Source organism: Nelumbo nucifera, chromosome 3, assembly GCF_055504915.1.
Source record: "Nelumbo nucifera cultivar China Antique chromosome 3, China Antique-T2T, whole genome shotgun sequence".
Lineage (NCBI taxonomy): Eukaryota > Viridiplantae > Streptophyta > Magnoliopsida > Proteales > Nelumbonaceae > Nelumbo > Nelumbo nucifera.
The window spans coordinates 32,442,436-32,469,540 of record NC_142651.1 but is presented as its reverse complement, the minus strand read 5'-3'; the positions used below and the strand labels follow the sequence as shown (position 1 = coordinate 32,469,540).

General features: G+C 38.1%; 2 protein-coding genes across 8 annotated transcripts in view; both read right to left on the bottom strand.

The window, feature by feature from the left end:
* Positions 1-5,994: 5,994 nt before the first annotated feature.
* LOC104591663 (E3 ubiquitin-protein ligase) lies at positions 5,995-7,630 on the bottom strand. Its single transcript, XM_010250609.2, has one exon. The coding sequence runs from the start codon at positions 7,560-7,562 to the stop codon at positions 6,267-6,269; it is 1,296 nt and encodes a 431-aa protein (XP_010248911.1). The 5' UTR covers positions 7,563-7,630; the 3' UTR covers positions 5,995-6,266.
* A 7,193-nt stretch (positions 7,631-14,823) lies between these two features.
* LOC104591646 (CDT1-like protein a, chloroplastic) overlaps positions 14,824-27,105 on the bottom strand; it is a 47,241-nt gene continuing 34,959 nt past the window's right edge. For 3 of the 7 annotated variants that reach the window (XM_088901990.1, XM_088901991.1, XM_088901989.1), the window contains 3 exons: positions 25,288-25,480; positions 25,108-25,198; positions 18,042-20,492 (listed from right to left, as the gene is read on the bottom strand). In XM_088901990.1, the coding sequence (XP_088758116.1) occupies positions 20,333-20,492; positions 25,108-25,198; positions 25,288-25,480 (444 nt within the window). In that variant the 3' untranslated portion in view covers positions 18,042-20,332. Of the gene's footprint in view, positions 16,569-16,675; positions 16,729-18,041; positions 20,493-25,107; positions 25,199-25,287; positions 25,481-27,105 lie in introns of those variants that run through there. The other 4 variants (XR_016084495.1, XM_010250599.3, XM_010250591.3 and 1 more) reach the window with 4 other exon arrangements.

The following is a 27,105-nucleotide window of genomic DNA, read 5'->3' as shown; positions in this document are numbered from 1 at the left end:
CAATTAAGTGGTATCATAGAAGTAATAACTAACTAATCAGGTGGTATTCATCAAATGATCAAGCTCATCAAACCAAAAAAGAAAGGTAACTTAGATTAGCCCAGCGAAGTTTTCTTTTTATTTATTTTTATTTCTTTTATAGGAATCAAGTTGACTAATCAAATCCACGGTGATTGCTTCATTCATCCGAGATTTGAAACCACCCTCACTAAAATGAAATCCTTTGTTGAAGGGGTTCCCATCACAAATATCTCTTCCATTAACCAAGAACAAATCATGTTTTATCATAACTTGTAAATTTAGCGCTAAATGTTTCTTAAACTCAAAAAAAAAAAAAAAAAAACACCATTAATTCCGTGGATAACGAAGAATTCAAAATTGTAACTGTTTGAGGCCACTTGTTTGGAACCAATGCCCTTTTTGAGAAAATAATGCTGTATTGGTATGCTATTTTTTTTCTTTTGTTTGGGACAATTGATGGTTGATGCCATAGAAGCGTTTTCCAATGCCACGTCAGCGTATTGTAAGTAAGAACAGTAAAAAATGAAGAAATGCAAAAAAAGTACAATTTTTCATACTATACATTTACCGATTTTCAAGATATGGTGTGAGAAAACATTTTTTTTTTTAAATGTAAACCCAAATACTTACATAATGCTGATGAAGCACTATTTTTCATGCATTCTAGATGATAATATAACTCTAACAGATTTTTTTATCCCTTGAAATCTTTTTTATTTCTGCCAAGTGAAGGGTGACTTAGATGGTACATCAGCTGGTTTGTTCCAGTAGATTCAATTCTCACAACCACTGACTTTGGGTAGAGCTGTAAAACGGGTCAGCGTGGCCTGTGTGCTGCCCGTACAAAGTGCAGGTTGTGCTGTGTCGATTCGTGGGTCATCTTAGGCCATGCCTCCCTCCTTTGAGATATTTTGGGGGGTTGACCTGTGTCATGCCATGGGTCATGCTGGTCTGTGGGCTGAGTCTTAGGCCAGGTCGGCCACAAGTTGCATGGCCTGCTCAGTCGTACTATATCGGCCTGGCTCATAGACCTGAATCCTAACACAGCACGTGAGTACCTCTAAAGTGGAGCTATTCAAAATTGCCCCTACGGGGGATTTGGACATATCCCCATTTTTTTTTCACATACCAACATACCTGAATAGAATGCCACTGGAGGGGAGGTTGAGGTTTATATTTGCTTACATAATTCGATAGGGGAAATATCAAAAGTGAGGGGATGTTTCAATGTTTACAAGAAATCTTAGGACAGGTTTAAGTCTTTTACTCAATATCAATATTATTAGGGTAAAATAACAAACCTCCCCTTAAGTTTCTTACAATTATAAAAACCTCTCCTAGTTTAACTTTAATAAAAACCACTCTTCTATTTAAAAAAAAAAATCAATGAGCAGGACGAAAAACGTTAAACCTATGAGCTTCTGTAGTTTCTCACAATCACCGGAGAGGAACGATTTCGGTCCTCTCTGATGGAGAAAAATGACGAACCCAGGAAGAACGATTTCGGTCCCACCAGAGAGGAACGACGAACCTTTGAGCTTCTGTAGTTTCTCACAATCACCTCTCCTCGACAGGGAAAAGCTCTTCTGTAGTTTCTCTACAACAAGATTGAGCTTTACAATGCTCTTTCTCTTCTTCCCACTGCTTCCATTCTCAGCTTTCAATTGATCTATAGTGGCTAGACTCTCTACAGTGATATTAAACTAACGACCCAGCTGAGGTGGACGTCTGTTAGAATTTAAAAGCGGGCAAGGACTTGAAGTAAAAAAAAAAAAAACCAAAAATCTGAAAATGGAGATAAAAAGTGAGCAACCACTGAAAGTCTGAAACGACGTATTCTGTTCGACCCAGAGCATGTGCTGGAATAACCCCCCACCTTCGATACGTCCTTTTCTCCCAGCAGCGTCGGTCTCCACATTATTAACATTGATTTAAGAGATCAATGTTGATAGCTTTCGTATATATGACTTTTTCACTTTCGTATATTAACATTGATTTAAGGATCAATAATCATGTTAGGGAGCTTCTCCAAAGGGCGCGGATGTAGTAGGCACGTATGAGTGGGTCTGAGCACCTACTAGCCGTACCTATCCCAGGCTTCCCACCTAATGCGCCTTCTATCTTAACGTTTTTTGTGCCGTTTAAGAATTACCTATTATTTTATTATTTGTATTAAAATAATAATAAAAAAAAACAACAAAAAAGGAAAACATGTCCCAGCGCCTATTTCTCAAAAAAAAAAAAGAGGAAAACCTATCCTAATGCCTTTCTCTCCAAATCCAAATTCGACTTTCAATCATAAAGAGGGTTTATCTTTCATTGAATTCATCTTCTTTTTCATTCGCTTTTTGCCGGAACTATAATACTTTATGTCTTTCTCAATAAACAAAAACGACAAGACAAATATACCATACGCATTAAAATTCTTCTATGCCAATTATATCATAAAATAAAAAAAAATTATGCAAAAACTATTAATTTACTTAAAAGTTTTTTATTTTTGGTGAATGCTCATAATTTTAGAGAATTAATATAGGGTTGTTTATAAGAAGGCCCAATCCGACCAAACTGACCAATTCAGACCGACCCAATCCGAGTTGGCCGGGTTATCTTCAGCACCGATCGGTTTTGGGTTGTAAAACATCATAAACCGATGGTTTGGGTTGGTTTCGGTTTTCTTGTGTGAAAACCAAAACCGACCCGAACCGAACCAACTTAGCTAAAGAAGCATGTTATTGTATACTTCGTTTAATTGTTCATAATCCTTTGTGAAGTGCATACAAGTTGATATAATGTTTCAAATTCATGATTTCAGTTTTCGTGGTGAAACTAATATCTAATCCCAAATGCTTATCAATTTGTCCTGTTTTTGCCGTCTTCACTTCTAGCAAGAATAAATTCTCAAACTGACAACCCAAACTTGCACCACACAGGCACATGGGGGGCATGGTTGAACTTAGAGCCGAAACCGACCCAACCCGACTCAAACCGACCAGGTCGGTTTTGCTTAACACTGGGTCGGTTTCGGTTTCAAGTTAAGGTAACCTGACTAGGTCAAGTCGGTTGGAAAAACCTTAGTAAAGCGACCCAACCCGACCCGTGAACAACCCTAAATTAATATATAATAAAAGCATTACATGTTATAATTTTAGAGAATATTTTTTATACCTAGACTGAATTCTCTAATTTGCCAACGTAGAGGTGTAAATCGGGCCAAGTTTGGACCGGCTTGGCACAACACGACACAATGGCATGTGGGTCGTGCCAAGCCCAAAACAATGGTCCATACTGTGCTAGGTTGGGGTTTTAGGTCTGCGGGTTGGGCTGACATGGCATGACCGAGCAGGCCATGCCTTCCGCAGCCCGCGTGCTGGCATGGCCCAACCCGCCACCCTACCCAACACGACCCATATATATTATTTATATATATAAAATATAATATATTAATAAAATATATAATTATTTTCAATTTTATTATACTAATTTATTTAATTATTGTATATATAAATAATTGTATACATCAAAATTCATATAAAATTAAAATTTTAAATTGAAAACCGTAAGTGGGAGATAAATTGAAACCGTAAAGCATATATACCGATGATAGACTGTAGTCACCTGGATTTGGATGAATGGATTTCTTGAGATGAAATCGCAGGTGAGGGCTTCAAGAACTGCTGCCCCAACCAACCAGTTGCAACGGTTGAAGATACAGAGGTGGGAGAACCCTAAACGGTAGAAAGTTGGAGAGAAAGGCGCTGGGACAGGTATTCCTTTTTGTTGGAGAGAAAGGCGCTGAAACATGTTTTCCTTTTTTGTTGTTTTTTTTTAATTATTTTGATACAAATAATAAAATAATAGGTAATTCCTAAACGACACAAAAATGTTAAGATGAAAGGAGCATTAACTGGGATAGGTGTTGCTCAGCTATTAGGTGCTCACTCATAGTGCTTACCTAACGTGCCTACTACATCCGGACCCTTCTCCAAAAGGGACCTTTTGATCGACGGTCAAAGAAATCGACCAATAGGATGAAGCACCGGTTGTTGTCTGGTGAAGAATAGTCGCTAAAAAATTCTGGTGAAGAATATACCAAACACTACAACCGCTGCAAATTAAACGAAAGGGATAAAGATACAAATGCCATCCGGTGCAAAAAAAAAAAAGAACTCCAATGAAGAAATTGGCCAACAAGATGAAGCATGGTCGTCATCCGGTGAAGAATCATCACCGGAAGATGTACGAAATATTCCGAGAAGTGGAATATTCCAAGTATTGTGGCTGTTGCAACTGTTAGGGTTTAGGGTTCGAGTGTTTTCTCAATAGTATAGGGAGTGTAATGAATTGCTCGAGTAAGAGCAAAAATGGTATTTCACAAATAACTCAGAAGATATCCAAGGATAAAAATGTAATTCTATATGTTTTCCGTCTTGAACATTAACGAAAGGGAGGCTTTTGCTAAAGTTAAACTATAAAAAAGGTTTTTATGATTGTCAAAAACTTCAGGGGAGGTTTTTATATTTTACCCATATTACTATTAAAGTATACTTGCCTTTTTTATTTTGATGCAAGTAATAAAAGTTAATTAAATTTAAGATCAAATCTCAACTTATATCTTTACCATTTATTTATACAGTGACTTTACACGGTGATAAGTAATAATAATATGATAGGATAGATATTAATTGCATATGCCCATTCAGTGTACCTTGTAAATAGCCAATGACCAAGTGAGGGAGATGTTCATTTAATTTGAATTACAGGCTTTCCAATTTCCATCGTAAGGTAATAATCAACGTACACAAAGTACAGGGCCACTATTTTGAACTATTGCAAATTTAGGTTAAATTTTTAGTTGATTTTTTGATATATAGATTTTTATTTATTTTAATTAAGAGATTAAATCACATTTTTATTTGATTTAAAAGATTAAATCCAATTTTATTTCTGAATACTTTATACACCATTTTGATTTTTTTTGGTCTTACTCTTACCTATGTACAATAAAACTGCTATAAGAATAAACAATTTTTTCTAGGTGAGAATAATCACTTGTCTCATAATGAAGCTCTAGTCTGATAAGAATTTGACTGTGATACGAAAAAGAAAAAGGAAAAAAAAAATATAACCAATGGTAGTGATAATACCAATAATGTGGTATTCAACAAAATTCACATGGGTTTTGATTGGTCAAGCTCATCAAACCGGAAAAGGAAGATAACTTGTAAATTATTCTAAAAGATAAGTATATTTCAAACTAAAGAGTTTGAATTGCAAGTGGATTGCTGTTGCATGGTAAATGAAAATTATTTTTGGTTTATTTACTGTGACTTGGTTACAGTACAAATTTATTTACATTGATGCAAAATTATGGTAGTGCAAATATTTTGGGTACAAATTCTGATTAATTTTTGTTTCAAATTTTACCTTATTTTGTTTGATTGCATTATAAATGAAGTTAAATAAGACCTAAAAGCATTATAAACTAAAACCCAAAACAAAATTAAACCAAAATTTTCATTCTTTTCATTTGCTCTCTCATACATTTGTACTAATCCAAATAAAATTGCAGTGCAACAAAGCCAATAGAGTTCTGCCTGAAAAGAATCACATTAAGAAAATATCTCTAGGTTTCCTCTCCTATGGTGTTCAAAATATCTAGAATCGTTAATGCAATTCTAACCACACATTCAAAAGAAATCGACATGGACGGCATGAAAAAGCTTTTTCTCCCCTAGCTAAAGTAAGATGGGATGCTTAATTAGTATGGTCTTATACATATCAGACATTTAATTAGTCTATGTATCTCGATTAATTTGGCATATTTAACAATCACTGGTCAATTGATTATTCAGTAATTTACAATCCTTAATCATACCAGCATCCTTCATATACATCAATTAATTCAACAATCCATCATATTGTGAGGTGTTCTTGAACTTCTAATCTTCAGTCCAAACCTACATGCATATCTTATTGACTAATTACCTCAGAATTAATTTAGATTTGGAAGACCAATTACAATTTAGCTCCATACAACAGGAGATCAAATTGGAGCTGTTTTTATGTAAACATATTAATTTATTTAAACTAAACAGGAAAAAAGCTACAGAGAAATGGTCTATGATAGTTTGATTCATTCATCAAACTACTAAACCATGCACCGACTTTTGTTTCTTCTTTTCACTTTCAAAAAGTTGGATCACCATATATTGTAAAAGGCTAAAAGCATTTAACTAAGTAAATTACCTGACAAGCCCCAGGTTGAGTATACCCCAAGATGTCTGAGGCCATGAACTCTCCTTGGCTTTCATCAACAGAACTCTGGCCCAAGCAATCCAGCCCTCCCAAGACATTCTCTTATCCCAAGGGCTCCCCCATTCCAGCATCAGCCTCAGCCCCTTCTCAGCCTCTGTTTCAGCCTCATGAAACCTCCCTTTTGCCAAGTAAACCTGACCCAGCACCAGATGGGGCTCTCCAATAAATGGGTTCTTCTCAACACACCTCAGTAACAACTCCTCCACCCTCTCCAGTCCTACCTTGGACCCTTCACAAACAGCTTCCCAATACAAATCTCTTGCAACAATCTGCTCCTCTGCATCCAACACCTTGGTGCAGTTCTCAAAAACAGGAGGGATCACAAGCTCAATCTCTTCGTCCCGATCATCTCCCTTTGACAAATTGCCACCAACCCCAACCCTTTTCCTCTCTTCCATGAAAATCTCTTCTTCTCTCACAATCAGAGAATATAGAGCACCCATCCTCGACAGTGAGTTCATCCAAAGGCCTGGCTTTCCATCACCTGGCCAAAGACCCAACGCATAATTGTTGCCTGAGAACTCCAGCCGACCATCTGAATTATCAAACAAGGTGTCCTGAAAGCCGAAAAGCTGGTCACTGAAATCTGCAATCGTCATTAGGAGGAAGGTAGCTACAACCCGCCTCGAGACGAGGACATCTTCGCCGGTCTTTATGTGCTTGACTACTATCCCTTCTGCAGGGACAAGGGATTGTAGTTTCTTCCTCCAACATTCATCTCGATTGAAGACACCCTTCTCCTTTGCGTTTCTCAGCGAATTCTCGGAGTGCTTAAGGTGTTCGACGAGATCCTGATCGGTGTAATGGAAGAGGAGGTCGTCGTGGATGAGCGGTTGCCGGGGAACGATGCAGAAGAGGTGAATGAGGCGCTCAGCGGCTTCACCGACGAGATCACAGACGGTGTCCCGGCCGGTAGAAGGGTCGAAGATGGCGAGGTTGACGTAAGAGTTGGAGTAGGCGGAGTGAAAGAGGCCACAAAGGGCAACACAGTCAGGCGCATTCCACAGCTTAAGAATCTTGTACATGTCGACGAGGTGCTCGAGGAAGCTGCCGTGCTTGTGCCAGCACTCACCGGCACCGACGGAGCGGAGGACGGCAACAAGAGCCGGGAGTTTTGGATCAACAGACTCGAGCTCCCCTCGGAGGAAAGGACGGGCGGATCCCAAGAGGGTCTGGAGATGCTGCTGAGAAGGCGGAAAGGAAACAACAGAAGACGACGGCATATTTGCAGACCGGATGATTTTCACGAATCACGAGAGTAGAATGAGAGAGAAATTAGAGTTGGAGAAACTAAAAGAAGGGTCATTTATAAAACACCCTTCCTACTTCTACGAATTTCCTAAAACCTATTCTATATTTTTGATTTTACTAATACACCCATATAGTTTGCAACTAATTTACTTAATCGACCTTCTTTATATTTTGTTTAAAGACGTTAATATGACCATATAATTATAATATTATAGTGAAAAATGATGGCATAAGTTTATTTTTTTTATCCCAAAAGTATCCTTAAACTTCATATCAAGTTTTTAACAATAAATAAGGTTTGATTTTCAAATCTATCAAAAAAAATGTTTGGATCTAGTAAAACGAAGAAGAAAGAACGATGGCGTCGTGGGTTCTTAGTTAGCAATGGTTTGTCTTCCTTCTGTGCATAAGTGCATCACATACGTATGTGGACTCGGCCGGCCCAGAGTTGAGTCGAGATGAAACTAGTCCATTTTATTAATTAAAAATTAAGTGTTGGACATACCAGTACAACAACAAATCATCATGTGTCCAATCAAAGAAGTGAACATTCTAATCGAGTGTTTGCTTTTTGGATTTTGAGAGGGAGAAAGTTGGTCAATACAGTTTTGTCTTTCATTGATTAAGAATTTCATGTTAATTTTTCAGATTTATATGGGGACAAGGAAAAGTTTATTTTCTTAGATATCATCTCCTAGGTGAATAAATAACTTTCCAACCTAGGGGAATTTGTCAACACTTGAATGGGCAAAAATGCCCATTTTAATAATGATTTTTTATGACTAAAATGGTAATTACCTTATTTACATGAGAAATTAAAGAATATGGGTAAATGCACTTACCCGGATAAGTGTTTCCCAGGTAACTGCATTTACCCGGGTATAGGGGTGGCCATGAGCCGAATTCGAGCCTAACATATGGGGCTTGTTTGTTAATCAAGTCGAGCTCGAGCTTAATATAGCTCGGCTCGTAAGGCTCGCGAGCCCAATCGAGTACATATACATAAGGTGTCACATCGGTTCGGCTACTAAAGGAGACCTCGGCTCGGCACCTTGGCTACTAAGGGAGACCTTGGTTCGGCACCTTGGCAACTAGGGGGACCTCGGCAACTAAAGGAGACCTCGGCTCGACACCTCGACTATTAAGGGAGACCTCAGTTCGGCACCTTGGCAATTAGGGAGACCTCGGCTCGACACCTCATCAGCTAAGGGAGACTTCAACTTGGTAGCTTGGCTCAACACCTCGGCTGAGAGAGACCTCAACCTGGAAACTCGGTTCAACACCTTGGCTGAGGGAGACCTCGGCCTGGCAACACGGTTCAACACCTCAGCTGCTAAGAAGACTTGCAGTTAGAGGCAGCCGAGCTCGAACTTCTGAGCTTTTTAGTCAAGTCAAGCCTGAGCTCAAGTCATTAGTTCGAACTAAGCTCAAACCTGATAATTTATGATCAAGCCGAGCTCGAATAGCCAGATATTTGACTCAGCTCGAATCCACCCCTATCCGGGTAAATAACCATCCAAAAAGTGAATAGGGCCTGAAAGCAAAGGTGTATCAGGATAAGCACAACAACACGTTCTAAAATGGAAATAAACATGTGATTTAAAGAATTAAACAGAAACATTCTAAAACAAAAGGGTAAACTTGAAAATAATAATTAATAAAAAAATTCTAAAAAAAATTAAAATCCAATTCACCCAAAACTTATAATTAGGGTCCCCATACCCATTTGGAGGGGATTTTTGAACCCAGTACTCACGCATGCATCACCATTAATCCATTACCTCTTGATTAGTCCAATTTCTCAGATTTTAGGGCTTAGGCCACGACATCCACTAACCTACACCTTCTTCAAATAGACAACAAATTTTAACGAATAAAGTTATTGTCCATGTTTTATTGACAAGAATGTAATTTTTAGATTAAATTTGCTTGAATGGATATTAAGGTTAAAATTGTCATTTTCCACTTCTATCTAGTGACAATTGAATAAATAAATAAAAATAAAGGGATAAGTAGCTCGAACGGTTAAAACCCCTTGAACAAATTATAGGGTAGGTTTTTATTAAAATCCATAAAACTAATGGATGGCCAATAAAATAAATAAAGGGATAGAGAGAAAGAGCAAGAGACGTGTTTGTTTAAACTTTGAAGTTTGGAAGAAGTATGCAGGCACGAGACATGAAGAGTTGAAGACTGAAGAGGAGTCCAGCCTGCATGCGTGTGAAGGTGTCCAAACGTGTGGGGTGTCTAACATGTTGGTCAAGCTCTACGCCTCTACCCTCTCTGTCTCTGGTTTTCGTTTCCGATCGATCGATCTCCCTCAGTCCCTCACCATCACCTTAACCACCTTCTCTTCTTCCATTCTCTCCATGTTCACCGGGCACATGACGTTCCATTATATTGCCGGAGAACATCGAGGATGGTCGACTTGGCAAACTATCCGGTGGATTCCGGCAAAACTGAACTGCTAATGGGAGGAGGAGGGGAGAGGGAGAAGCCTCTTCACACATTCTGTGAACACCTGTCAATGTCTCATTGGGCTCCAGCAACGAATCTAATTGACAAACAAGCAGCAGAGCAAGACGCAGGCTAACGTCGAAGAGTTACGTTGATGAAGATAAGGAGTCCGGATTCGTTGGAAATCTTATCTGGGGCTGAGTGACTCTGTCTCTGTTCGTCTCTAGCGAGATAAGGTGTCTATATGTCAGACGTGTAATCTACGTAAGAACAAGATACTAGATAATATATAAAGCCAGGAATCTTCTACAAGAAAATGACTGATGAGGTGGGCAACTGGCGAGGGCTATAGCCACATTTACACAGGTGGAAGTGGAAAGGGTAAGACTAATCGGGATCCGATCTCATTGTTCTACTTCTCAAAATCCAACCCAAATCCGACATCAAATAAAGATAAGATTGACTATTTTTTAATTTGTAAATATATAAAGAATGTATATGACGAAGGTAGGGCTGTCCATAAAAAACCAAAATACCGAAATACTGAATCGAATCGAGAAAATTGAACCGAAAAATGCGGTTAATCAAATCGATCGGTTTGATTTTGATTCGATACTTCTGAAAAACCGAAAAACCGGTTCGGTTTTCAGTTAACCTACAAAAAAATTGGCAGTTAATCGAATCAGCCGTTATATATATTTATATGTATATTTTATATATATTTTTAATATATGTTACATATTTTCTATATATTATATATAAATATATACATATATTATATTTATAATAATCTATTTATAAATATATTATATATATAATATATTATATATCATTTATTATTTATAATATAATATTATACATATATTATAAATATAAAAATTGAAAAACCAAAGAATCAAACCGGTTAAAAATTGAAATTGATGGACCGGTTACCGATAGTACCGGTTCAGTTTTGGTTCGGGAAATAAAAAACTGGTGGTACTGGTTTGGTTTACAAAAGCTGTCTATAAAGGGACTAGAGAACAGGTCTGAGGAAGGTAGGGTAGGGTACCTGCAAGTTAAGCAAGTCAATAATTGGTCGAATTGTTCAAGGTGTATTAACTATTAAGTAATAAATCAACCCGGATATGGAATTCCTTTAGCCATCGATTTCTAGGTCAGCGGTTCTGTTAGAGTTGAAACGGTTAAGGTAATTTTTGCATCTTCACCATTGATTTAGCATATTAAGTAAGGTTAGGAAAAAATATAAACAGAGAGGAGGTATGTCGAATAGGAAAAGAAAGAAAAAAGAGAAATGAAAGAAGAAGGAGGAGGAGGTGGTCGTGGTGGTTCACCCACAATGATGACAACAGCAGTGGTGGTGGTGGTGACGACAATGACGGTATTGAACAACACAGTGAACCAACAGCAGCAGATGCAACCTCATATCTGAGATCTGGCAAATCTCTCTCTCTCTCTCTCTCAATGATCTCAGATGTGAGATCTCTTCCATTTACACTTCTTAAAAGTTAAATAAAACCGTGAACCGCTGCCCGGGTCGAATGGTTTAGTGGTTCAACCACCCGGGTCAACGATTTCAACAGTTTTTTGAGAGTTAACAGCCCAAAGCAAAATCGGACCCGAAGAGATGACCGGTTCCCAATTCAAATGGTCCGCGTGTTAGCTCGTAAGCCGAGCTTAAGCAAAGTGAATATCACTATATCAGGTTGTCTATGGTGGGCGTTAGTTACGTAAGGTGAGGATATGCTGACTAAGGTCCACGTGTCTTGATGTTTATCGAATTGCATAGGTGGTTTATGTATATGTCAATGTTGGCAATCACTAATAAGGTGCCAACGGGTTGGTTGGTAAGGTCTCTTATTAGTCATAGCGGATTTAGCTGAATTGGGGGATGAGTTATCTATTATTGTGTAATCCTTCAAAAGAAATAAAAAAAGTGTAGGCAATTGTTTTAAGTAAGATTAGAATTTTTTTTTATATTTAGCTAAAAAAAATTAACTTTTTCACAATTGTCCCCACTCTAATAAGATTGTAGAGGTCAATTCATTTATTTATTTATTTTTGGCAATGAGTAAGGGGTCAAATAATGACACCCATGTCCTAGAATCTACTTAAAATCTAAAACTGAATTAATGAAAAATGAAGTGACTTTTATACCCTCATGTTTTTCTTTTTTCAATATGACAATAGACAAGTATTACCCTTAAAAATTAAAAGGATCATTCAAACCATCTATTCTTTTTTCTTATGAAAATTCATTCCAACCATTGTTGTGTTGGGAATAGTGTTTTTTTTTCCTTTTTTATTTTTAAATCCCTATATAATTAAACATATCAAAAAAAGTCTGGGAGAAAAAGCAATCCATTTGGATCTTTTTTACTAATCCCAACTTTGTTTGCTAGCTAAGTCTTCAAACTAGAAAGTTGTATTATTTTGGATATACATCTTTTTTAATCCCAACTTTGTTTACTAGCAATCAAGGTTCAAAGTATCAATATTGGTCGATATGCCAGTAGGGGCGTATCGGCCAGTATCAGTCCTTTTTTTAGCTTTTACTTTTTGTTTTTCGATTTTGGTTTAGAGGGGCCGGTTTAAGTCATGGCTACCCTCTGAACCAGACCCTAATCCGATACAACCCTTATAGGGTGTATAGGGAAGGGCCCAATACAATACGTATCGGTCGATATGGGCTGATACATAACGATTTTTTGAACCTTGCTAGCAATTATTCAAACTAGGAAGTTATACTTAGTTATCTTGGATTTGCATTTTTTTTAATCCCTTGGGCTGTGTTTGGTTGCAATACAAATAAGTTTGCACTGATGCGAAGCTGTGGCAGTGCAAATAATTTGAGTGTAAATTCTGACATATTTTTATTTTAAATTTTAGCTTATTTTATTTGATTGCACTACACATAAAATAAATTAAGACATGAAGTAGAATAAAGTAAAGCACAAAACAAAATTAAACCAGAATTTATATATTTTTTTTCATTTGCACTTCCATACATTTGTACTAGTGCAAATAAAATTGCACTGTAACCAAACACAGCCTTGTGAATTTTTACGTTTGGGTTTTAATGTTTAAAAGCACATAGCTAATAGTTTAAATACTGTCTAAACTATTTGTTATGAAGCCATTTACAATTACAAGTTATTTTTTCTTTTATCAAGTAAACAAATGAAAGATGTTCGTCATAAATTTTCATCTGTTTTTAACAAATGAAATTTTGTGTGCATACTTTGATTTTTTTTTATTCTATTATTATCTTCTTTTTTTTTGGTAGAAAGAAGAATTTCAAAATCAGGTTGAGGAAAAAATATAGCCAACAACTAAAAACAACACAGAAAACACCACAAGATCAACTATATATATATATATATATTATTTTTCATTTTACATATAAAAATTAAAAATTGTAAAAATCAGTTATTATTATACATATAAAAATAAAAAATAAAATTATATATATATATAATATTTTTATTTTTATATATATTCGATTTCATTATCGATTGACAAATAAAACTAAAGCTCAGTTTAGACCGAATCGATCTGAATTCCCCCCACCTATTACAGGCCTAGATCCGATCCAATTCTTAATTTGGATTGTCAGGTCTGGCCCGAAAAGACCCCGATTGTATACTTGGTAACAATTTTCGTTAACAGCTCACACGTCAGACCCAATTAAATTAGACGGGTGAAATTTTTTCCCAAAATACATCCGTGGAAAAGACAAGGTATCGACACGGAAGCTTGGACAGAATGGGTAGTTGAGATGGGCCTCATTTCAACGTGGTAAATATCGAGAAGATGAGGACCCACCAATACTGGATTGAATGGGTCTCCATCGGAGAGAGAGAGAGAGGCCAAAACCAGAAATCAACATTTTTGAACTAGAGTTAGGACTAAGAGAACCTGAGTGTAAGGGTTTTTTTTTCGAGTATGGATTCAGTGGACCTTTCGGTTCACGGGGCGCGTGAACCCTCCAATGGAAGGCATACACGTCATCCCCTTTGGGGCTTGCTATTCTAATGTTGTCAGCCCGGTTCAACTGGTTGGGTAAAAAACAAAACCCGAGCCCTATCTCGAGCAAGAGGCCACCCTCACCGGGCGGCGATTTCAGCGAGTCCGACGGCATGGAGTCAATCGGTGACAAGAATCAACCGGCAGTTCCTCATTTTCCTTCCAAACCTGTTATTACTCTCCAATCTGATATTCTTCCCTTCTATAGACCACCAGCGGCGATTTCTCTGTTTCATCGAGCTCCGACAGCATGGAATCAACAGGCAACGTGTGTAAACCGGCAGTTGAGTTGGGGGTCTTAATTGTTCTAAGTTCTAACATTGAAAATCTAACAATTTTTGTCTCAACAGTATTTCCTTAATACCAAGATAAAAGGTTTGATAAAAAACAGAGAGATCAAGCTATCATTGGATGGGAATACTTGTTTTGCTAGACAGGTTGAACATTTCAAGCTTTTGATCAATATATGACAATGTGAAGATCCATAAACCAGACCTTGTTCTTCCCAAGATGAGGGTCATTTGATTCTGGTGTCTTCACAACTCACAAGACTTTCACTCTTGTCCGAGTGCAATCTGTATGTTGGAACTTTGAACTAAAATTGCAAAAACATCTTAACACACAGTTGGAAACGTTGACAAGATCATAGACTTCAAAATTTTAACTTACACAGGGAAAGCAACAGAACTATATTGTTGTTTCCCGATCCAGAGAGAGAGAGAGAATCCATCTAAACGATTGCATGAGTAATTTAAGTAAACTCTTCTTTATTTATTTATAATAGAAAGTCTCATACAAGGCCGGGGGATCCAAATAAAATGTGAATACAAAAATAAGAACTCCATTAATTAATGTATCAGAATCGCATTATATCTGATTACTACATCAAATCCCGCCATGGAGTGTGTATTTGCCAAGCAATAACCACGTGCAAGCCAGAAAACTCCTGTGCCTCCGATAGTTGGCATCTCTCTTCATAGGTGAGAGTCTTTAGAAGGTTGAACTCGTTCTACTACGAAGACAGAGAGATCTTGAGCACACCCATGAAGGTTGAATTTATATCGGGTATGACTGTTGCTTGATCCGAACAAGGATGCAATTGGGTCAGAGCACGTGATGTTGGATAGTCGGCGGTAAACCGGCGTGGAAGCCCCAACCCAATTGCCGGTTTAGACTTAACAGTTGTCAACTAGTTGATTCCACGCTGTCGAAGCTCGGTTATACAAAGAAATTGCCACCAGTGATCAAAGGAAGAATATCAGATTGGAGTGGAAGAAAAATGAGGAGAATGGATGCTTACCGCTGATTGATTCTTGTCACCGGTTGGCTCCACACCGCCAGACTCATTGAAATCGCCACTGGTGAGGGTGGTCCCCTTGCTCTTGAGCTAGGGCTCAGGTGAAAATGAAAATGGGGAAAGAGAGTTCAAACGAATGAGGGGGAAAGATAAGGCTCAGGTTTTGTCTTTATCGAACCGGTTGAACCGGGCTGACAACCTTAACAGACTTGTTACGTTAACGGAATAGCAAGCCCCAATGAGGGCCACGTACACGCCTCCTATTAGAGGGTTCACGCGCCCCATAAACTGAAGGATCCACTGAATCCGGACTCTTTTTTCATACCCTGATCGGTTTTGGATCATACATTATGGATTTTTTTCCAAATCCAAGCCCAAGCTTGTGTCTAGTTTTAATTTAAAAAATCAAATTTCAATGGGCGGTGGGATAGACCTAGGCTTCATTTGATTGTAACTAAAACATTAAAATGACATAATTTATCTGTGGATTTATAAGAGTTTCTTAATGCTTCAATGCATACCAAGATCTTCCACCATTTTCATGCATATCCAAAGCATACTGAAATACTTTTGAAGAACTCAGATTTTCACCTCACAGCACATTGTAGTTACACATTGGGAACACCTCCTGTACTTGTATGTTGTCAGTTGTCATTCAGGGGAGATGTTTCCAATGCACGGCTGGAAGTGCTGCAAGGTTGAGAGCAGATCATGATTCTATTTTGAACCTTCCAAACAAATAGGACACAATATATTAATACCTGTATGAACACAAATACTGAAGCAACCATTGTTTGTTTCCAAGCAAACAATTAACAAATAAAATGAAACCATATTCACTGGAGTTCATTCATCGAAATTTCAAACATGGGATCCATGGTTGGTCCAAGAAATTTACACCCAGAGTTTTTGTGAAAGAGTACAAGTAGCAAAGTCACAGGTTGAAACCTGTGCATATGTAGGGATTACAAGAATTCTCCATGAACCAATTCAGAGTTGTAAAACCCTAAAATCCAAGTTAAACTCAGTATGCCTCGTTGTGAGTCGAGTGTGTTCTGATTCCCAGTTCAACCAACAAAAGAAAGACATTACAACATCATGGCGACTTTTCACCTTTTCTTTTCAAATGCCAATAGCTGTTCACAAAGCCTCAGCAAGCCTTGCACGAACTGACTCCAGATCTGGAATTTTTCTCAGTCTGTAAATGCCACCATAAAATAAAAACATTATCTTCAAGACATCTAAAAAGAATATAGAAATAAAATAAAACAGGCAACTCAATAAAATTGTTTCAGACCATCTTACTTCTATTAAATGTAGAAATACAGAGTTCTTCACCCCATCTTAACTTTGAAACCCTACCGAATAAAGAATATGAAGGAAGCAATAAGAAAACAAGGCAGAAAGAGAATGAAACCTTTATGCTGTGCTTTATTCCTTGGGAAATAAATGAGAAATGGGAACTTATGGGAAAGCCATTAAGGAATTTCCCAAAATGCCTAATGGACTTTCCCACAATTTTACCTTTCTAAGCAATTTTCTGAAAAATACATAGCAGGACTTACAACCCAATTAAGGTGTTTTCTTCATGGTCACCTTGTGCCTCACCTTGGTACCTTAATACAAGGTGTCTACCAATTTTAGGTATAGCACGATTACATCTTATCATTCTCAAAAATGAATAAGAATAGTAAAGAGGAATTGTAAATGACTGGTTTTCAACTCAATGAGCTTATATAAAATGGGTTTGACGCAAGAAGACAAAAGGCATCACTAACACAGAAATGGAAGAGTGATATGTCACCACTAGGCTTTAGAATGATATGTTTATACAACCATCTTTGGTAGAAAGGGAACTTTGCCCCGCTATTTTTTAATGTTTCTCTTTGTAATCACTGATCTCTTATCTTTTTATCTATGATGAGAATTTCAGAACAAACAACGGCTTGATACTGAAGCATTTGATGGGCTGAAAGTATACAACAGCAAGAAAAGAAAAACCATACCAAAGCCCAAGACCAAGCCCATTTTTAGATCCATACCCATATCCAAACCCATGTTTTTAATCCATACCCAATAATTATATCCACATGTATGTTTCTAGCCCATAGCATACCCAAAATCCAAGTCAATGGCTAGCCAATCCATTAAATTGGAGCACGAATTGGGAATTAAAGACCTGGCAAAAAGTTGACCCAACCCGCGAACCCAACCCCAAAAAAACAGGGTTATGGTCTCATATTTAGCTACCTGAATGTGAGAATGACCTGACCCAACCCAACCCGGAAAAACTGGGTCAGGTTGGGTTGGGTCAACCTGCTGACCCGATTGTCAAGTCTAATTGGAACTATTTATGCATTGTTAGAAGTTTCCACTCTTTAATTTTTTCTATTTAGTCTTCTCTTTAAATTGTTAAATGTTCAAGTTTTTTTATTTTATATTTGGAATTTTAAGGTTAATTCTTTTAATTTTGGCATTTTTCATGTAGTTTTTCTTTATTTTTTTTTAAATTTCAGTTATTTTTTGGGATGACCCGAATTGACCCATGGGTCAACCCTAACTCGAACATTTAGGGTTAGGGTCCAGCATTTGACAGCCCAACCCGAAGCTCAACCCGACCCAAAAACACCCCATAGGGTCGTGACCCAACCCGAACCCGACCCACACAACCCAATTGCCAGGTCTAGAATTAAACATTTTCAAACAAAACTGACAAGTGTTCTGTACGAAGTTGCCTTGAAAAATGAGAAAAAAAATCGCCTTTAAACATTTTCTTACAACATAGCACCACTAGGCACCGCATATGTCAAACAGTAAAAAACCACCCAAAGATCTGAAAACGACATTTTTGGCACTTTTATGATAAACAACTCTCACATAACCCAAGATAAATGTTTATCAGTTAAATGGCTCAACCAAACAATAAATGGGGCATTCTTCTCTTAAATGCCTACTTGATGCTGAACTGGCATTGTTGCTCCGAGAAACACCATCGATACCAAACATCATCGTAGTTTTTAGGGGAATTAAATAGAGGGTAGTAATTGTAATTTAGATTTAATGCTAGTCTCCTTCCCTAGCAAGAAAGCTTGCCTATATAAAGGAATGTACTAATCTGTTTCAGCAGTGAATGAATTGAATAGGCATCTAACCACCAACCCATCCCCCTCCTTTTCTGGGCAAAAAGATTTGGCTCCCCACAATCCCCTAGAGTTTCCTTCATGGTTTGGGAGGCCTCTTGCTCAAAGCTGAATACTGTGACAACCTCCAAAACATCACTATATCTCTCCTATTTGCCTGATGTGTTATAATGATGGAGAATCTATTGGACACCTTTTTTATTAACTGTACTGTGGCCAGAAGTCTTTGGCAGTTCTTTCTCAACTCCCTAGCTAAGGGTGGCTCCTCTAACTAATGATGGAGAATCTATTTGAGTAGTTTCTTTAGGAATTTTGTTCCTTGGTCACTTTATTAGTGGTGTGGCTCCCCTAACTAATTGGTGTAAACTCCAATCTGGAATTAGAGTTTTAAGGTGAGATACCAAAGACTCTATTTCAAGGCTCTGCAACTCAGCCCGCTACTCTCTTCTCAGCATCCTATCACATATCCATCATTCTCAAGTTGCATATTTTGGGTTGCTGGGTGAGGTTGCATCACTGCTCTTCCTATCTTTTTTCCACCTTTTCTCTGCAATTAACATGTGCATGCACAAACATACACAAAACACTCTTTCTCCATCCTTGCATTCAAAATAAAAGTGGTTGTATCATTTTGTTAGTTTGCTTATTTTATTTACATTTTCTGATTTATATACACATAAATGGACATTATTTCCATTTCCATCTTCATCTCACATTAGCAGAAGGGAATAACCCCTTGACTTTCGTAATGCTGGTTCATTTCTACTTTTAGTGTTTAGTTCCTTCATATTAGATAATTCTTAATGATTGTTAGTAGCTATTTTAACCAAGAAGAAGCAAACTCATAAAAAATAATAGGAAAACAAGCTAACACAATAAGTACATTTTATAAACAAATGATCGCCTAGGCAGGTGCCTATTTGCATAGGCAACAGAATGCTGCATTGCAGCCTAGCTTTGCCTTGCACCTTGACAACTATGGTCAGAGATCAAAGGACCTCACAAAAAATACTAAAATGGTTCCAGATGAAATCTCATTTCCTAGAAGCACAGCAATCTTCAAGCACTAAACTAGTCATACAGTCACGAAATCCAACGAGCTCAACTACTACTTAGGATTTTTCATTTTGCTCAACATTTGGGCATTAAGCTGTAGGATTCTCTTTTGGAAAAGGCAATCAAAAGTCGTATTGACTTCATAATACAGACTTTTTTTTTGAAGAGTAAGGATAAAAAGAAAACAAGTACAATCAGATCAGGTGTCAAGGTGACACACTAGTACATCAGTCCAAATTAAAAAGATTTGCAATACAAGCTTGGATCTCAAGAAGATCCCAGAAATTCTCCGTGAAGTCTGAATTTCTTGTTTACTCAAATTCTTTAATAGAGTGGACCCAGCCTGTGACAAGTTTTCCAACTAAGGCTACCACAGCTTCAAGATTCTTTTCTTTATCGTCAAAGAGCCTCCTGTTCCTCTCACACCACAGAGTCCAGCACACTGCAAATGGAATGCAGCTCCATACAATTTTGGCTTTCTTGCTACCACTAAACCTTGGCCAAAAAGAGAAAATCTAAGCTGTTGAGGAAGAATGGAATGTGGGAACTCCAAAAGGAAAAGAGTAGTATCTCCACATAAAGTTTGCCCATTTGCAAGAGAAGAACAAGTGGAAAGCAAATTCTTCCTCCAACTTACAGATGTAACAGTAGCAAGACATGCTGAATCCTCTGCTCTTCAAGTGTTCTGAAGTGAGAATACTATCCAAAGCGATCATCCAAGCAAAAGCTTCAACTCTCGGAGGGACTGGATTCCCCCACACCACTCTTACTTGATCACTCGCCATGTCTTCTTTGATGAGAGCCAAGTAGAAAGGTTCACTGAAAACTTTCCATTCCTGCATTCTTTCCACCACAGACCATCCTCATTTGTCGAACAGATTTTTGTTTTCTCTAACTTGTCCAACAGCAGTATAAACTCCACCTCTCTGATTTCATAGCAGTGGCCAATTAGTAGGAATCTGCTGAATTAAAAAATATGAAAGAAAGTAGTTTCTTGAAGAGAGAAGGAACAGAGAAGGAGAAGAAGAGAAGTTTAAAAGAAAAAAGAGCAATAATCTGGCCGCCCCCTTCACTTATTATTTATACTAAAATAATAGAACAGTACAAAGACAACTATGCCCTTATAGGGCGGCAAAACATAAAACAGCATATATAACACACAAAAACATAATAAAATTTGGACTCACATAACTACTGTGGTCCCCACCTCCTATCTAACAACTAACATAAAACATCTACTCAGAAAAACATCATAAAACTAATTAATCTTCAACACTCCCCCTCAAGTTGGGACTAAATGTCACACATTCCCAACTTGCGTAGATCATGTTCAAGATTGTTCTTTGCCACCCCTTTAGTGAGAACATCAGCTAGCTGCAACTCTGAAAAGACATAAGGCAAACAAACTTCTCCGATTGTTACCCTTTCTCTTATAAAGTGTCTATCAACTTCAATGTGTTTTGTCCTATCATGCTGAATTGGATTGTGGGCAATATCGATTGCAGCCTGATTGTCACAGTATAACATCATAGGTTCCTCTGCTTTCACCTCAATCTCACTCAAAAGAGATCTAACCCAAAGAAGTTCTGAGACACCATGAGCCATGGATCTATATTCAGCCTTTGCACTTGACCTTGCCACAACTGCTTGATTCTTACTCTTCCAGGAGATCAAGTTTCCACCTACAAAGGTACACACTCCTGATGTAGACCTCATGTCATCTAAGCATCCTACCCAGTCTGCATTTGTATAGGATTGCAGCTTCAAATTCTCAGGATTTGAGAAGAGAATGCCTCTGCCAGGGTGCTTTTTCAGATATGCAAGTACTCTCTCAATAGCTTCCAGTGCTGAACCCGAGGTGCATGCATGTACTGACTCACAACACTGACAGATCCTGCAAAACACAGAAGGTAGACTCCATTCACCTCACGACCACTCCCAATCATCTTCTTTGACTCCAGATTCTACAAAACACAATTACCAGGAAGAAAGGTAGACTCCATTCACCTCACGACCACTCCCAATCATCTTCTTTGACTCCAGATCCTACAAAACACAATTACCAGGAAGAAAGGTCACTGAACAATTCAAATTTTTTGTCAAAGAACTAACAGATAGTAGGTTGGTATGAAGTCTAGGGAGATGTAAAACAGAAGACAGAGTTATATCATTGGCCACTCTAACTGTCCCCTTCCCAGCAATGGGCACATGTGAACCATCTGCTGTAGAGACTTCGTCTCTACCAGAGCACAACTAATAGGAACTGAAAAAGGTAGGGGCATTAGCCATATGCTCAGATGGTCCTGAGTCTATAATCCAAGGAGGTCCCTCCTTACCTGAAGTGGATGCAAGATTTGCAGTTGCATATGAACTACTTGTATGTGCAAAGGAAGTGGTGTAGTTGGCTCCTGCATTCTGCTGTCCATCTGGAAGGCTAGAGCTGGGTGAATCTTTCTTACTCATAAGCTGTCCAAACCTCTCCAATTCTGTTCTTACTACTGCTACTACAATGGATTCCCAATCAGTTTGGGAGAGAGGGGCTGGAGAGTCTCCTGTAGTGGCTACATTTGCATTCCCCTTCTTGTTTCTTATCCGAGCAGGCATAAGATTTGGATGAAGCTTCCAACAAGTGTCCCAGGTATGCTTACGCTTCTTGCAATAATCACACACCAAGTCCTTCTTATCTTCCCTTCTAATCTCACTACTCCCCCTATCTCCATTCGGCTTAGGTTTTGTTGTACCAACCATAGCCGACTAGTCAATCCCAAGCTGTCTCAGCATTACATTCCCCCTACTCTCCTCTCCATAGACAAAAACATAGGCCTGAGAGAGTGTCACACCCTCCCTAGAAAGAATATGTTGCCTAGCAATGTCAAATTCAAGGTTCAGCCCTGCCAAGAACTCAAAAACCCTATTCCTCTCTACCAGTCTGTGATAAGTTGCTGTATCATTTACACTTTCCCATACCACAGTTTCTAAGTGATCTATTTCCTGCCATAGGGTTTTTAGCATGGAGAAATACACAACAAGAGGTTTTTCTCCCTGTTTCATACTTATCACCTAATTTCTTAACTGATAGGCTCTGGCTTCATTTTGCTTATGAGAGTAGGTTTCAGTCACTCCATCCCAAATCTCCTTAGCAGTATTAGCCCATAGGAAATTTTTTGCAATAGAATTACACAGCCAGGACATTACCATGTAATTCTCTTGCACCCATCGAGAAGAATCTGTATCAGGTTTCTTCTCCTCCCCAGTGAGATACCCTAATTTTCCACGGGCACCAATAGCCATCTTAGCTGATTGTGCCCACTCCAAATAATTTGTACCATCAAGTTTTACTGTAGTAATGATCCCAAACCCAAAAATATCACTACTACCTCCCACACCCAGTCCCACAGTACCGGTAGATTTCTTCTCGGTATTCCAACTCTCCATTTTACTTCAAACAGTTCAACAGTATGAAAAAAATAGATTGGAAACCTTCAAAAAATAATTTAATATCACACACACAGAAACAACCCTTCCAGAAGAAGAAAACCCTAGCTGGAGGGAAATCTCTCTCCTCCCCATGCCTCCCAACAGAGAGAAAAGTGAATTGATCACTCCGGGAGGCCTAGAAAATTCTAGAAACCAAACCGCCCTCTTCAGAAAACCAAAAGAAAACTAACAATACCTAGGCACCCAAGATCAGATAAAAAACAAAGAGTCCAACTTTTCTGGGACTCTTCCTCGTACTCCAGTTCTTCCTGATTTTGATGTCGAACAGTAGATCACCTTCCTGATGTCTAGATCCCACCAAAAACTCCAAGAACTGGGCAATCTATAGCAGATCGATCAGCCCTTTACTACTTCATGCAGTCGGCTGATCTAAGGCTGCATGAGAATGCTTCAAGAAACCCTAGTCGATGCTCTGATACCAAGTAGGAATCTACTGAATTAAAAAATACGAAAGAAAGTAGTTTCTTGAAGAGAGAAGGAAGAGAGAAGGAGAAGAAGAGAAGTTTGGAAGAAGAGAGAGCAATAATCTGGCCGCCCCCCTTCACTTATTATTTATACTAAAATAATAGACCAGTACAAAGACAACTATGCCGTTATAGGGCGGCAAAACATAAAATAGCATATATAACACACAAAAACATAATAAAATTTGGACTCACATAACTATTGTGGTCTCCACCTCCTATCTAACAACTAACATAAAACATCTACTCAGAAAAACATCATAAAACTAATTAATCTTCAACACAATCAAAACCTACTGATCAGCCAACTTGTAAAGTCATGGACAGCTGTCACATAAGTTCCCCACTCCACACCAATCATCTTCCCAGAACCTTACTCCAGACCCTTCACCTACATTGAATCTTATCAAATTCTTAAGTCCTGGTTAAACCTCATTATACCTTCCAGCCCTCCCTTGGCTCCCATCCCTTCCCCTACATTGAACCTTACTCTAGACCCTTCCCACTACTTTCTTATTCTTCCGCCATCACTTCTCTCTCTTCAATCTCCTTCTTTTCTCCTATTTTTTTTCTTTTAATTCATATTATTGCAGGTGAGATTTAAACTGGTGACGTGAACAATATGTGACTATCTTATTCCAGTAACTCTATGAGATTTTTTGGATGTCACCATTTCAGCCACATCTAAATCTTTCTTAGCCTCCCCCTCCTGCCCAAATCCACACCTATCCTTCCAATCACCACCTCCTCAAATAACCAGTGATCAACAACAGCACCCTCGGTTTGGGGCAGGAAACAATGGTTCAAAACAAAGTTTCCACTTCCTACATCACCAACACTATGATCTCCTCCTATTTCAGCAACAACAGCCCCTCTCGAGTCCTCCCTCTCCTTCAACCCAGTCTCATGTTCTTTGTGGATCTCACTAGTAACATTAAGCAAAACTTCTTTCACAATAGAAGTAGAGACTGTAGACGACATACCACTGTTCTCCTCTACTGTCACAGCTTCAAATTCCTCCACAGATTCAACCCTATTTCAAACGCAGCAAACAGCAGCATCATTGCTATTACCAAGGGTTCGAACAACATCACGATTAGTACGTCCCTCTGCAGACTTCACAAAGACCTCCTTGCCTCTATCAAATCTGAAGATTGCCCATTCCCAACTCATTTCTATTCCCCTTCGATCCTTATCCAAACAAACTTTGCTCGATCTCCTACGCCTAAAATCTTCTGAACGTTTAAAAGTTACTATGCTCCTTCTGTTTACCCGTGCAAAGACAATTCATGTATGTGGAACATATTGCTAATTATGTATGTACATAATTTTCACATGCAGGAATATTCATCCAACCCCACAGTCCAAATGAGGCTTTAACTCTACTGCTAAAGTTGAGCCATGACTATTTGGTCCAGTGAAACCTCAGGCTGTATGGGCCCCTACTTTGAACCAGGACAGGTTGGGTTTAGGCTGGCATAGCCCAAGTTGACAAGGAACCACAAAATTGTTGTACTTGTAATCCATATGGCTAGGTTATAGAAACAATTTTTCATAAATAAAAGAATGAATCACTTACCTGTAGAGAAGATCCCCACTAGGAACCAACTTCTTGCAAATCCAATCTGGAGCCAACTTTTCCAACAGCTCAAGTTGTTCTTCAACTTCACCTATAAAGTAGAACCAGCAAAGTTCATCCATTACCCATATTATAGTATAAATAAAACACCTATTTAATCGCAATCAAGCCTGTACATACTTCTTTCAACAATATCAAAATTATTCAAGATTATTTTGTGCACAAGCTCCTCTTTTGTGATTGAACAACTGCTGGCAGAGTGAAATATTCTGTGTATCAGATCAAATAAATCACGCAGTGAAATATTCTGTGTATCACAACTTTTTTTACTCGTATTCTGATCCTTCATAATGAAGCTGTTATTTTCCTTGTCCTGCAAAGCAATAATTGTAATAGTTATTATGACAAACAAGACAAAGAGCAAATATACAAGTAGATGAGGGAAGCAAGTGGTGCAAATAAAAGTCAAAATGTAACATTTATACAGATTTCTTCAAATATATATCTAACATTAAAAGGTGTTGAGTTTTGGGCTGACTTCAGTACATCACTTGTTTTCTATTTACATAGCATAGTTAAGGAGTTATTGGGCCCAAGGCCCATTACTTTATGTTAAGTTAAGAGTGTTTATTTAGATTTTACATGTAGCCGACTTACTAAGGGCAAACTTGTCTTTATATTCAGTTTTTATTTGTGAGTATATAAGCTAATGAAAGGGACGGCCAGACCTAATTTTAGCTTCTCCCATTCTCTTCAATTTCTCTCCTCTTTTCTCTCTGCATAAACCCTCTCTTCTCTTTCTTTTTCCCTTTCTTACACAGATTTTATATCAAAACAGATCTTCTACACTTTTCTACTAAAGGAATTAAAAACCAATTTTGACAGTCTAAGCATCTGATCCACTTTTTCATAAGACCACCAGATATAGTTTTATGATTGTCAAAAAAGATAACAAAAGACTGAACTGCTTGAATGATATGTTTGGGCATAAGAAGTAATCTTTCCAAAAGTCACTAAACCAGGCTAGAAAACTTCAAGAACTCCAGCACTCGATTATCTCATGTAGTCAGCTGGACTAAGACTGCATGAATCCGAAAATATGCTCAGATTCAGTAATCTTATCTGAGGGAAGGGTTGCAGTAGAAGAAAGAAGAGAAGAAAGTGTGAAGAAGAGGAGAGGAAGAGGGATTGAAGAGAAAAGACATTTGAACTCAATAGAGTCCCCAATTTCTTTTATACTTTAAGAAAGAATAGGTAGAATTATAAGGCAGCAGCAGTGATAACTATAACATAAGAAAATGGGATGGACACCAATAGTTCCAAAGCACATGTGAGCTTAGCAGACAGACAAATAGTCACGCATTTGAGGTCACTACATGTACCCGAGGAACCGCACATGCAAAGTCCTCCCCCAGGTCCCCCATTCCCCATGTCGGCTGAGGAAAACCAACCTCTTGCTTTATATATACATATATAGATTTAACAGGCAGAATTTCAAGACTGCCCTTCCTAAGACGGCAGAAGTTATAACTATGATAAACATATAAGAAAATAGACCTGCCTATAAAGGAAATCCCATGACTGATAAACAAACAAACAAAAAAAGAGTAAACAGCAATAAACATCATTCTTTTCTACAAAACTTAAGGCTGTGTTTGGTTTGAAAGAGAAAGTAGGGAAACCTGTATCATAGAAGTTCAGCATTTTTTGTAATGTCACGGTATTTTACTGTAATAGATAAATATGGACAATGAGGCATAGTATTATATTGATGTTAAGTATAAGTATCAGCAAAGTCATCATCATCATCCAAGCCTTATCCCAACAATATGGGATTGGCTACATGAATCCTTCCATTCCATTTAATGCCATATCCACTGTTAAATTATTGGCGCTTAAATCATTTCTTACTACTTCTATCCATATCCTTTTTGATCTACCCCTTACCCTTCTAGCCCCTTCAACTTTTAACAAATCACTTCCTCTTATGGGTGCTGT

Excerpts from the sequence above, each read along its gene's own strand:
- LOC104591663 (XM_010250609.2), bottom strand. The coding sequence starts at position 7,562 with ATGCCGTCGTCTTCTGTTGTTTCCTTTCCGCCTTCTCAGCAGCATCTC.